The 13,121-nt window shown below is 58.2% G+C and overlaps 1 protein-coding gene across 10 annotated transcripts in view; it reads right to left on the reverse strand.

The window, feature by feature from the left end:
- The window catches only part of RAP1GAP (RAP1 GTPase activating protein), a 53,455-nt gene extending 41,838 nt beyond the window's left edge, over nucleotides 1-11,617 (reverse strand). For 2 of the 10 annotated variants that reach the window (XM_078379503.1, XM_072977435.2), the window contains exons 1-2: nucleotides 4,737-5,006; nucleotides 1,083-1,121 (exon numbers count right to left, since the gene is read on the reverse strand). Coding sequence is in view for 6 of the 10 variants with exons in the window: in XM_072977435.2 (XP_072833536.2) it covers nucleotides 1,083-1,121; nucleotides 4,737-4,780 (83 nt within the window). In the remaining 4 variants the exon portion in view is untranslated. Of the gene's footprint in view, nucleotides 1-1,082; nucleotides 1,122-4,736; nucleotides 5,016-11,528 lie in introns of those variants that run through there. The other 8 variants (XM_072977438.2, XM_072977436.2, XR_012080520.2 and 5 more) reach the window with 7 other exon arrangements.
- Between the last annotated feature and the right edge of the window lie 1,504 nt (nucleotides 11,618-13,121).

A 13,121-nucleotide genomic window follows, 5' to 3' on the forward strand; every position in this document is an offset into this window, starting at 1 on the left:
AGCGAGGGGGGACAGTACACCTTTCGGGGGTCAGCCACTGGTCCAGACAGGGGCAACAGGGGTGGGGGGGCAGGGGGAGGCAGTGGATGGAAAGACCAGGCTTCCTGCCTCAAACACACACAGCAAACACAAAAGATAAACCCGGGTGGCTTGTGCCATCAACACAACAGCCCAAGGCATAGCACCCTCTGCCCCCCCCCCCAGAAATCCCAGAAAAACAGCAAACAGTCCTGTGTTACCCTGAAGACTACGAGACTGACTGCCCTCTCTCTCTCTCTTTCTTTCTCTCTCTCTCTCTCTAAAACAATGCGGGGGGGGGGCTACAGAGAGGGCCCCTGAGAACAAACTTAAACACAGGAGTCTGAGGAGGAACAATTATGTTCACATAAACATTCAAGAAAAAGTCAATTTCATTCAGAGGGGCGCTTTCTGGTGGGCGAAGGGGTTTTCCCCCTTGGCGGCAGAGGAAGGAGATCGGATGGGCCTTTTATTTCCCTCTTTTAAACTGTGCTGTTCATCAATGTCGTTCTTCTGTCGAGGCTTGAATCGGGATTTTGTTTAAAACTTCATCTTAAGAGGGCCGCTTCCCACAGGAAGGTGGGAATTAAAATCAATTAAAATCAATTAAAATATAAAACTACTGTACACACACATGGGCTTCTTTTTCCTGCTCTCTCCCCACCAGGGTCACAGAAAAAAAAAGAGGTGCCTTTCAGTCCCACCTGCTTGGCCAATACACACACACACACACACACACACACACACAGAGAGAGAGAGAGAGAGAGAGAGAGAGAGAGAAAGCTGATGCAAAAGTTACTTTTTTCTTTTAAAAAAAAGAGCCCAAAGATGCTGGGCAATTCATTCCAGGGATCCCGACTCTCCTGAAAGTTGTTTTTCCAGACTTTTCCTCTGGAGGGCCAAACCCTCTCTTTTCCACAGATCACCTCCCACCTTGTAAGAAGTGCAAGCACTCCCACCCCCAACCAAAAACTGGGAAAAGTTACCCCCTCCTGCCTGGACTGCCCCCTCCCCACCCAGGGAAGCCTGCTTTTTGATAAGAGACGGGGAGAGCTCATACTCACCAGCGCTGGTTCCAGGGGTAGACGGTTGTCTTGTCCACCCTGCAGGAAGAAAAAGCAACACAAATAATCAGGAGGAGGAAGATGAATGATCAGTCAAAAATAAGGGACACTGGGGGAGGGGGAGAGATAAGGAGCAAACTCCTCCCTCTTCCAAACAGGGACCCCCCCCATGCTTCCTCCCCCTGCCTGTTGTTGATGCAGCTCTTGTGTCCACAGATCTTTCCAAGCCTCACCACTCTTCCTGCCCTGATATGCCATCTCCCCCCCTGTTGATGCCTCCCCCTTCCCCATTAAACTGCACCCCCCAGGCTCCATGCGGGCGAAAGAGGAGCTGGCGAAAATCAAGGCTTGTTTTGCTCCCGCAGTGCAGCCCAAAACCTGTCTGGCCGGCCTAGGAACCGGTTGCGGTGTTTGGAGTTTAAACCCGGAGGATGGATGACCTGAAAGGCCCACAGAGCAGATCCCGCCCCCCCCCCATGCTGAGAGGCCAGGCTCACCCCCAACACACACACACACACACACATATGGCAAGCCAGCAAAGGGCCCTGGCCAGCACTCTCCTCCTGCCATATCAGACTAGAGATCCCATCGTCCCCGGCCCATGATATGAGATGGGCACAAGGGGTCCAAAGGAGGGGGCTGCAGCTGGGGGGAGCCCTCTTCCCCTTCTCCTAACGTACCGTTATCCCCACTTCCCTTGTGCCCCTCGTGACGCACCACCCATCCCATCCGGCTGCCGAGAAATCCGCCTCGCAAGCGGAGGGCACAAAACCACCTTGGCAAACCACCCGGGTCTATCGGAGGCGTCCGCGGTTGCACGAGCAAATTATGGCCCTCCCGATATTTGGCTGCCAAAAAGACCAGCCAGCCCACAAGGCCTATGGCAAGGGACGATGGAAACCGGAGTACAAAATAGAGATGGCCAAACAGGACGACAGAGGTGCCCTCTGATGCATGGGGAAGAGAAGAAAAGGTCTCTCACACCCACCCACACCCTCTCGGCCCTTTCCTTCACTATGGATGAGCTCCCAGGAAGAAGAAGGGCCACGAGGGGTGGGGAGAGGAAGGGGGCAAGACCCCCCCACCCCCGGAAGCCTCAACCAGGTTTTCAGGCCAAAGAGGCTCTCTTGGCTGTGAGGCCCTCCTTCTCCCCCCCTCTTGCCCCGCAAACAACCCCCCCCTGCATCGCCCGCCTGGTGCCAGGCACTCCTCGGCTCAGACCCTAATTGAATTACTCTAAACAAGCCTCTCTGCTGAGCGGAGGAGGAGAGGCGGCGGTCGAGCCTGGAAGCGGCTCACAGCTGCTCCGAAGGGGCTCCCGATCCTGACCCCAAAAAAGATGCATCAGAGGGAGGGAGGGAGGGGTGGCATTTGGCCCCGTGGAATTTTCTAGACTGTCCCCCCCCCACATGCACATACAAAGAGAGAGAGAGAGAAATGGCCACCAGCCATGCCTCTGTCCCTGGAAGACAAAGCCACCAAGGGTGGCTGAGAAGCAAAGATAATGCTTGTCTCTCATGCCAGAGCGCCCCCCCCCCCGCAGACACCAGAACTTAAGAAAAGCAGCCGGGGGGGGGCTCTACGTGCTTCCTTTGGGGGGGGAGCTGCAACCACCCCCAGCCCTTCCCTGCTTCTTAGCACAGCCAACATCCTCTCTCACACTCTTCCTTTTGAAAGCAAGTTTCTAGATCTCATGATCGCCACAGCACGGACGATGCCCCACCCACTGCCCAGAGGAGTCTGGGGAAGAGGGAGTGAAAGGGTGGGGGGGGGTGGAAGGCTTGAAAAGAGTCCCTTGGCCCAACTCTGTGCCATGAAAGGAGGGTAAATAGGAGGCCACCACAAGTCACTGGCTCTGCTTGAGGCCAGATGCAGCCCCAGGAGGTATTCTGGCTCAGTTCTGCAGCCATCTGCAAACAAGCAAGGCAGGGAGACCCCGTGATTGGAACCGCACCTGCAAAGGGTCCAGGGGCTTCCCTGGGAAACCAGCAGCTCTCCTTACAGGTTGGCTGGCCCTGCTCAAAGCACCATGGGTTTTCATTTCGTTTTGCCTTGGCCTTTGCTAAGCAGCCGCTGGAAAGCTCCCCCAACCCTCTATGCCAAGACCCCTGGTTCTGCCTGCGGGGCTCGCCAGCCGTGTCGCTGAGCTGCGTAGGCCTTCGTTCTGAGCTTGGCAACCGCCGGGAGGTTGCAACCTCCTCCCACCCGGAAAACACCCCCAGGCGCAGCACAAAGGTCAGAGGAACAGCAGCCCTCTTGTCCTTGGGGGTGGGAGGTTTGAGGTGGGGAGCTGCAGTGGCAAGCATTCCTGTGGGGAAACGAAGGGGTGATAGGGTGGGGGCAACGGGGGGGGGGCCCTTGTCAGTGGGTGGGGGTTTCCAGGAGCTGAGGCTGTGGGCAGGAATGTGCGGGTGCGGGTGCCATATCCCAGGAAAAAAACTTGCTTCTTCGGAGGGGATATTGGGGATGGGGGGGCGTTTTGTGGGCTCCTTTTTGCTCTGCTTTGGAAGGTCTCCCTGGGGGTGCTTTAAGGTTGTGCTTGCCTTTCCTAGGAGCCTTTTGTTTGATGGCCTTTTGACACAAGGGCTTCCTTTTAACAGAAGCTGCTGGGAGCCCTCACCTGGGAGGCAGGCAGGCAGGAGGTAAGAGAAAAGGACCCAGAACTGAAACGAGAGGGCTAAGCAGAGGAGGAGGATGGAAGCGGTAGTCCGGCAGTCCCTGTGAGTGGGTGAGCGGTCACCGGCCAGTGACACTTTCTCCGCCTTGAGCTACCTCACAGGGCTGTTGGTGAGGATGACAAGGCAAGGGAAGGAGACGGGCCCTTCAGCTCCTCAGAGGGAGGGCAGAGGAGAAGCAGAAGCCATCAGTTTTAAGAGGGAGTGATCAGGCTGGGGAGCGGAAGAAGCCCCATAGGATGCAAGGTCACACCCAAGGAGTCGGGAGGTGGCTGAGGGGGGGGGGGAGAGAGAGAGAGGGAAGGAGGAGAGCTACCCCTGTGCGCACCCACACTTCTTTCATGCACCCCTCACACAACGAAGCGCCCTGCCTCATTTTCATTCACTCCAAACCTTTTTACAATTAAGTAGTTCCTGCAGGTTTGTTAACGATGTTTAAGGAGTAAACGGCCCTCATTTCATTGCTTGGGTGATTTCGGCGTAACTTGCACCGATTCCTACTTTTTTGGTTATTTCCGTTGCCAGTTTTTTAAGGCACTTGAGGACCAATAAGAAAAGGGGACTTCCCACCACCTAGCCAAAATGCCCTTTTAAATTAAGTTCACCTAGGAAGGAGTAAGCATTCTGCCCTCCCTCCATAAAAACAACAGCTTCCGTTTCATCACAATATTTCTCAAAGGAAACTTCACTACCCCCTCGTCACCCGCTCTTCTACACAAACCAACTCGTTATGGGCAACTATCCTGCCAGTAACCGGGACTGGTCCTTCCTACCCGTCCTGGGCAGACGGATAAAGACAACCGGGGTGTTAGGAAAAGGCAGAAGACCCGCTGCCGCGAGAGGCACCATTTGCTGGCCTGCCTCGGGCACCCAAAGGCCTTGGGCGGCCCAGCCAGCCACTCCCTCCCTCACCAACCGCTGGATCTTGGCCTCAAGGGGGTCCCCCCCCAAACCCCTGTTTTCACAGCCAGGATCTCACCCTCCGTAGGCCCCAAAGGTGAAGCTGCGCTTCCGGGAGCCCATCTCGGTGGGGCTGCTTGGAGGCCTCCGTCGCGTCTCCCTCTCCCTGGCGCTGCGGAGCAAAGATCTCTGGGGAGAGCGGGCCGAGGGCCGCAGAGCGAGGAGGGAAGGAGGGGCCCCCTGGCCGTCCCACCCCCTTCCTGCCCCTCCATCCGCCTGCCTCTCCAACCCAAACCTGTCCGGCGTGCTCTGCTCCGGTCTGTGCTGCCGGCGTGCTCCGGAAAGCCCCAAAGGGCCTTCCCGCAGCTCCCAGCAACCGGGCCGCACTCCTCTCCCTCCTCCCATCGTGTCCCTGCGTGTCTGTCAGGAAGCTCAGGGGAAGGGCTGCTCTCTCCGGGCAAAAAAACGACAAGACGGCCTTCGGTGGCGCAGGCTGTCCGAGGAGGGAGCTTGGGGTGGCTCTTGCCCTCTTCCTCGGAGGGGGTCGGGGGGTGGGTCCCGCATGAATTGCGTGGGAATCTGGCTCTCAAGGCAACAGCACCCCTCACCCCTCTGCAGGGCCACGGGGAGGATCCAGACACAGAAGCACCCCTGGATTGATTCATTTCTTTTTCCAGGAAGAGGACGGAGCGTGCAAACTGGGGGAGCTAAAAAGCAAGGAAGATATTTGAAGACAAACAGACAAACAAGAAAGGGAGAGGCTCTCAGGCCGCCACAAAACAGACCACTGTATCCAACTAGCACTGGAAAGACCTGGGTTTGAATTCGCCTCCTCGTCACGAGCCTCACAGGGTGAATATTGGCCTCCTCTTAGCCACAGGTTTCCTCTGAGGGTAAAGCTAGGGAGCCCTTCGTGCCTGGTAATAAAATCACAACCACAACACAAAAATCACTATCCTTTCATGGCAGTCAAAATGAGCACCCTGAGTTGCCTGACTCACACTCACTCACTCACTCACTCACACACACACACACACACACACAGAGACCAGGGCCAGGTGCCCACCAGACAAAGAGGGACTACGCTCCCTCAAACAGTGAGATTGTGTTTTACATCTCTCTCTGTGTCCTTTCTGTCACATTTATGAAGAAATTCGCACCTTTGCAAAATTCTTGCCAAAGCTGGAAAAACATACTTAGCATGCTTTGCACCAGCCCCAGTTCAACAGGTGCAGCCCTTCTGAGCATGGAGAAGACCCTGTCGCCCCTGCCACCTCCTGCCTTTTAAAAGATACGGGGCGAAGGCGAAACAACCCAACTTCGTAGCAAGAAATAGCAAAAGCTTACAGAGACCCAGAGTCACAGAATCAGCCACGTCTACCAAGGTCCTTTTGTACTAGGTATGAATTTCTTCCACTACATGTTCTTTCTGCAAAATCTACCCAATGAAACTCTCCCAGGACATCCGGCTGGCCAGCGGTTGGAAAGCGCCCCCTACTGGACACAGCTCCGCACTAATCCGCACAGGAAAGCTGAGGACGGGGTGGGGGGGAGCCTCCCAACCGATCAGCACCATGGACAGCAAGTGTGGCCGCTGGGAGAGGCTCCTCTTCCCTCCTCCTGTAGCTGCTGCTTCTCACCCAGAGCAAAGAAGTTGAGTTCCCTATTTGGACTACAAGTTCCAGTATCCCCTCCAGGCATTAGGGAGTTTGGGGAGTCGGGAGAGGTTAATGCAAAAGATCTATAAACCTCATCAGCTTTCCGTGGAGCCTGGGGTGTACAGGTGGTGTTGGAGTCTAAAAAAGTTGCCTTTTTCATGCTCTCCATGTGGCCTGGGGGATTCTGGGTGGTGTAGTCTTTAAAAAGTAGCCCTGTCTACCTTTCCGTGCAGGCTGGTGGATACTGGAAGTTATAGTATCCAAGGAGGATCTTTCCCCAGCTTGGAATAAGAGAGTGAGGTATCTCACAATATCCCGAATGCAAGAGACACACAAACACACACACACACATATGTACCCAGCTGCTTCCCAGAGCTTTTGCTAAATATTCTGCACAACACTCTCCTCTGCTCAACAGCCAAAAAACCCCATAAAGGATGGAGGCCCCTCCCTCCCTCCCCCCCCCCGCCTGCCACCACAACTGCAAAATCCTGCAGGCTTTCCAGGCGACTGGGTGGGCGCCAGCGGCAGGCTATCACAAAACCCCACCATCTGCTCGGCTGCCGAGGGACGGAAAGCATGAGGCCGAGCCACATCTGCGTTTGCTCAGGGGCTGACAGAGAGACCTTCCTTCCTTTTGAGGCTGGTCGGTCAACTGCCAAGGTCCTGCATGGAGAAGGCCCCGGGTTCAAGCCGCACCCCCCCCGCACGGTCCAGTGGGAAACCAGTTGCCAGCCAGTACAGGTGACCGAGAGGTGGGGAATCACTGCCCCCTCCAGATGTTCTGGACTACAACTCCCATGGTCTGTTAGCATTGGCTGTGCTGTCTGGGGCTTCTGAGGGTTGAAGTAAAACTCATCCAAGCATGGGAACGTTTGGTGGAAGCAGGACTAGGCCTGAGGCACCAACGGGCTGACTCGGTGGAAAGCATGGCCTTCCCCGCAGGGTGGCCGCCGCACGCCTTGCTCAGAGGGAGCTGACAGGCCCCATCCGAAAGCACTGCTCCTTCAAAAGGCTACCGCTGGACTAAGCACGGGCGGTAGCCTTGTTGGGACACACCACAGCTTTGCCAGAGGGTCAACGAAGGCCCCCATCCAAGGGTCGGCACATGGGGGAACCCTAACCCTTTACCACCTTTTTTTAGGAACCGGGGCCGCTACACCTCTAGAATCACAGTCATCTTTACAACTCTGGAGACCGTAATTCAGGGGCCGGAATGTAAAGAGGGTGGGAAATCTAAGGACACCCCCCCCGGGTGTCCCAATCCAGCCCACTTAGGGCTCTCCAGAAGGCCAGACCCCAATACCTCAAGGGGGGAGACCGGCCTAGACCTCAGAAGAGCAACTCCAGACCTTCATTTCTCCCTTAGGAGATTTCATCCTGTCTACGACACACCCGCTCCATGACACAGATGGGGAAACTGAGGCAGAGAGCAGCAGGCGCCCCTCGGGCCCCTGGGCGAGCTCATGGCAGCCACGTGGCTGGGCACCGGGTGGGTGTCTTCGGCTCAACCGCTGGGCGACACGGCCGCGTCAGCTCTCACACCCCTCCATACGGGGCTCTTTCCCAGTTTTCCAGGGAGAAATCTGGCAACGGAGCATGGCCACGCGGAGCCTGGTGGGCAGCAGGTGGGAGGTGTAAAGCTGGCACGACGGGAGAGAAATGCCACGGGGTGGAAGAGGCAGAGCCGGAAGACGGAGTTCTAGCCGTTAATGAGTACAGAAGCGGGCAGGGGCACCGTCTGGAAGAGAATAAACCCGTTCCCGGCTGTTCTCGGCACCAGATTTGAAATCAACAGACAGCCGTCAGGAGCAAGATGGAGGAGGAGGAGGCCCCGATGGGAGGCCTGGGGTGGCAGAGCAAAGAGACGCAGGCCTGGCGTGCAGAAGTGTTTCATAAGGAAGAGCAGACGCACGCACGCACGCACAGCACTGCGGAAGGAGGAGGAGGCGCCCACTTCCCCGGCCACCAGGCTGAGCCTGAGCGGTGGGGCTGCTCCCAGGCAGGCCTTTTCAGGGAGCCCAAAGGCAAGGACAGCCAACCTTGCCTGGGTCCTGTTTTTTTTTGGGGGGGGGGAGAGATGGAGAGGGAAGGAAAGGGAAGGAACACAGAAAAGCAAGAGGCAAAGGTTCTGGCCAGGAAACCCCGCCCCCCCCAAGGAAAGAGGATCGGTCACTGCCACAAGGACAACGCTGGGCCCTTCCTTTCCGAAGGAGAGCTGGCCGCGGGCAGGAGGGGGGGCACACGGAAAACCAGGTCCTCGCCTGGCATCCCCAACGGGCGCTCCCTCCAGGGCCACTCTCTCCTGGCCCATCCCACTGGTGGCCACCCCCTCCCCTGCCCTGGATTTCTGCCTCCCTGCCCACCCCACGCTGTGGCCATGAGTCACCAGGGAGAACGCCAATTCCCAGGCCAAACAATGGGTGCTATATATAGGCTGTACGTGCCTCGGTGCCCTCCCCTGGCACCAGCCCTGGCACAAGCATGGCACACGCATGAGACACACGCACGCGGCCACACGGAAGGCTCCTTTGGGCTCCGTCTCTGGGGAAGGCCGGGAAAGAGCCCCCTCCTCAAACCCAGGCGGGTCGCTGCCGCCCCTCCGACCCACGAATCCTGGGCTTGATGGACCGAGAATCCTGCTCAGCAGAAAGCAAACTCCTGGGCTCCTGTTTCTACCAAGGCTGCCTTGGCAACGATGAGGACTAGAACCTTCGGGGCAAAGACCAGGCTTTGCCAATCTTCACCACGTCCAAGGACCCTAGGGATCCAATCCCCACCATGACTCTTTGCAACAAGAATATGTTCCACCTTCACCCTGCTCCCAGTCCCTCCAGTGCCTGCTCCCCCCCCCCGCCAGCCCAGCCTAACCCTCCATGGGACTTCTGCACGCTCTTGCATTCGGACAAGGCTGCTCTGATCTGAAATCTGTTATTGGAGCTACCTCCGGAGCAGGAAAACATGCTTCTCTCCCCCCCCCACAACATACAAACATACACAAAGACCCCCCCTCCCTGCCTGCTCCTTTTTGGTTCATGGTTAAAATATGGGGGGAAGAGATGCTCCTGCAGCCAGCTTTGCTATTGCAATGCCCCCTCCCTGCATTTTCCTTCCTAAAACAGAGACCCCTCTGGGGGGGATGTTCTGCTTTTGGGGGTGGGGGGGTCCACAGCAGAGGAGTAGAGCACATAGACCTACAGACTCTGGGCTTAACCCTCGGGACCTCTAGATTTTTATGGGGAAAACTCAGAGAAAAACAAACCTACCAGCCTTAAAAGCGTCACTAAGTACCAGAACTGAAGTAGAAAAAAAAACCCTTTCCAAATTCATCAGGGCAATGGATGGGCTCCCAGGGTTTTTATCCGAACTTTAAAGGCAAAAGGGTTGGAAATCCTGGTGTGTCCCTGTAGAGTTCAGGGTCAAGCACAGAGCGGACGCCCAACTCCAACGACACGGGAGGCCCCCCGCCACCCCCTCAGCGTCCACAACGCATCATACTATCCTCCTTGGAGGGTCAGGCCTGCTCGCGGTTGGGGTGAGCTGGAAACCGCCCCCCCGACCCACAGTTTCCCACCGTTCCTGCCCCAAGCAAGGATGTGAGGTGGCCTTGCCACAGCTGAGACAGAGAAGTTAAAATAAAATGGTTCCCCCCCACAAAAAAATTGGTTTGCAAGGGATGGGCTGTTGCAGCCGCCAGCCGGGGAGCAGGAGAGGCACCACATGGCTCTGAGGTGGCAACACCATGGGGGGGGCCCTCCAGCCCCTCCGCTCCCCCCTGAGGGTCCCTGCCCCATGGGACCCCCCCTTGGCTGCCTGAGGCCTTTTCCTGCCAGAAACAGAGCAACCCCCCAGGGATAACCATCAATCCTCACACCTGCTTCCTGGAATCCTTTTGCTGAGTGGATTAGGATAGACTCCCTCCCCCCCCCCCGCTAAATTACACTTGGGTCTAGAAAACATGCCTTTGAAGGGCCTGGCGCCCCCCCCCTCAAGTCTGCCACCTGAAGACCATCGGGCCCAGTCCTGAGGGCCCCTGGAGCCACATTTCACCCCCCCCACACACACACAGAGTCTCTCCAACCCCCCCCCCCACAGGGCAGCCTGCCTCCCCCCTTCCAGTCTCTGCTAGAGTGGCCTCAAGTGACATGGGGGGGTGTCAGGGTCAAGGCCAAGGGAAAGGGGGGGTGAGGAGCTGCCACCCGCAAACCCCCCCCCCGCCGTCTGGGCTCCTGCCCTCCTTCCCCACAGCAAGGAGACTGCAGCTCTCACAAGCCCTCACAAGGGGCGGGGGGGAGAGAGGGACCCCCCCCTTCTCTCTCTCTCTCCTCTTCCTCAGCATTGATGAAACGTGAGGGACTTCGTGGGGGGGGCGGGAGAGAGGGGGGGGGGACGCCAGACGACATGAATGGCGATGGCGCCCTTCTCTCCCTCGCTCTTCCTTCTCCCTCCGGGGGGGGGCCCTGAGGGGGGGCAGCTTCCAGGAAGAGGGACCAGCATCGGGAAGGGCAGGGATTTTGTTTTTTGGGGTGGGGGGGGCGTCCCAGCCTAGAAACCGAACCATTGCCCCCCCTCCCTCCCTCCCTCCCCAGAAGGCAAGGGCAGGCGAGGAAGGCCGCTCTCCCCCCCCCCCCGCCGGGGATGTCCGTCGCAGAGCTCTGGCGGGGAAACGAAGAGGGCCTTCCGCACATGCCCAGGAGCCCCCTCTCCCTTACCTTTCCCCCGCACAAGAAACCCCGGGAGAGAGACGCCTCCCTGCTTCCCACACGCATCCCGACGTGACGAGGGCGCAGAAGGGGGGGGGGTTGAGGCGGGTTTGCTTCTCGCCCCCCCCAAACCCGGGCCTCCCTTTCCCGCTTTTCCCGGAGGAGCCCCCCTTCCCCCCCCGAGGAGAGGCGGAGGCCGACACGTGTCCGGGCGTCCAGACGCAACCAGGGGCAAGGCGAAACCAAAACCCCGCCGCGGCACCCCCCCCCGCTTTCCCTCCCAGCGGGTTGGGGGAGGGGAGGAGTCCGCCTTTGGGCCCCCCCCGTCCTCCTCCTTTCCCGCCACCTGCGCGCCCACCTGGAGAGAGAGAGAGAGAGAGAAGGGGGGGGAAGGGGACCCAAGCGGCGTCCAGAGCAGACAGCCCCCCTCCCTCCCTCCCTCCCTCCGGGTCTGGCCTGGGACCCAGGCGCCCGAGCCCCCCCCCCCCCGCCGTCCCCTCTCCTACTCACCGGGAGACTCCCCGGGCGATGCTGCTGCTGCTGCTGCTGCTGCTCCTCCTTCCTCCTCCTGCCGCCGCACTGGCGAGCCTGGCAGCCGGGAGTGTTTGGGGGGGGGGGTGAAGAGAGAAAAGGCGTCACGTGGCTCCCCAGCCCGTGCCGGGCTCCCATTGGCTGCTCGCCCGCGCCCTCTCTCCCCCCTCCCTTCCCGCCAGCGGGGGACCCTGCGTGGGGAGGGGGCGCGCCAAGGAGGGGCTGCTGCGCGATCCCGCCGGCCGATCCTAAGCGGTCTCTCTCTCTCTCTCTCTCTCTTTCTCTCTCTCTCTCTCGCTGTCTGCCCTCCTTTCCCCAGAGCTCGCTGTCCTTCCCCCCCCCCACGGGGCCCTGGGTGAGAGGGAGAAGGGATCACTCCAAGGCCCATACTCCCCACTCCCAAGGCCGCCTCCTGCCTGCCGGCCGGCCAAGGAGGGGAGGACCCACCTCGGTTTTTTTTTTTTTAACAACCCCTCTTATTTTTCTCCAGCTTCCCCCCCATCACCATCATCTTAGAAATGGAGGGCTGGAAGGGACCCTGTGGGTCACCCAGTCCAGCCCCTGTCTAAGGAGGCACCGTGGAGATTTGAACTCCCAACCTCGGGCTCCGGTGGCCTGAAACGCTGGGACGGAGACACCCAGAGCCCTTCCTTGCGCAACCAGCAGGCCAAGGACGGTGCCCTTCTTGGACTAAGCGGGGCAGGATGGGGGGGCCAGAAGAGTTGGAGGCCGGGGCCTGGCCGTGGGGCACCCTGGTTCGAGGCGGCCCTGAGCCGCAGTCGCCATGGGCCTGACCTGGGCGGCCATCTCTCTCTCTCTTGGACGCTGACGCTGGCAGACCTACCTTGGCTGGAGGTAAGGAAGGAGGTAAACGCAGCTTATAGGGCAAAACTGGTAGGTGGAACTCACCACCACAAGATGTAGCGACTAGCAGGTACTCAGTGACTTGAACAGAACAATCGTGTTATCGGCCACCCCCGGGGTTCAGGCAAAGAGTGCCCTTCTTAGCTCGCCCTGGTTGTGAGTTCAAGGTTGCTCCCAGGAGGCTGCGCTCTAAGAATCCCTCTTCTCATGCAAGAGGCTGCTGCGTAATGCACAGTTGGGCAGGCTATGGCCTGCCGGATGTTCATGGGCTGCATGTCCCATCATGGCTGGGCATGATGGGGGTCGGAGTGCAAGAATCTCCCCACCTCAGGTGCCGTGATTGCAGAGATGCTGTGAAGGTGAACCGACACACAGAGAGAGACTCTCTTAATGCATTAGACCTCATAAAGAATGCATGGACCCATTAAAATGTGAGTGCGGCTGCATTATTATTATTTATTCCCAATCATATTGTAATTGGCTTTAAAGGAGTTGAGCTTCCATAGCTTCCTTCTCCCACTGGATCGTGGGAGATGTAGTTCCAAAGATCTGACTCTAAATTACTGTTTTGGATTCTTCATCCAAAGGAAGATTTTAGCTCAAAACAAGCAACAATGACTAAAAACCTGAGGCTATCGCTGGTGGGAAGAAAACACTGGAGCAGGACTCCTCACAAGGTCATTCACTCACTGGGGGGCCGGAACTGCC

Source organism: Pogona vitticeps, chromosome 7 (assembly GCF_051106095.1).
Source record: "Pogona vitticeps strain Pit_001003342236 chromosome 7, PviZW2.1, whole genome shotgun sequence".
NCBI lineage: Eukaryota > Metazoa > Chordata > Lepidosauria > Squamata > Agamidae > Pogona > Pogona vitticeps.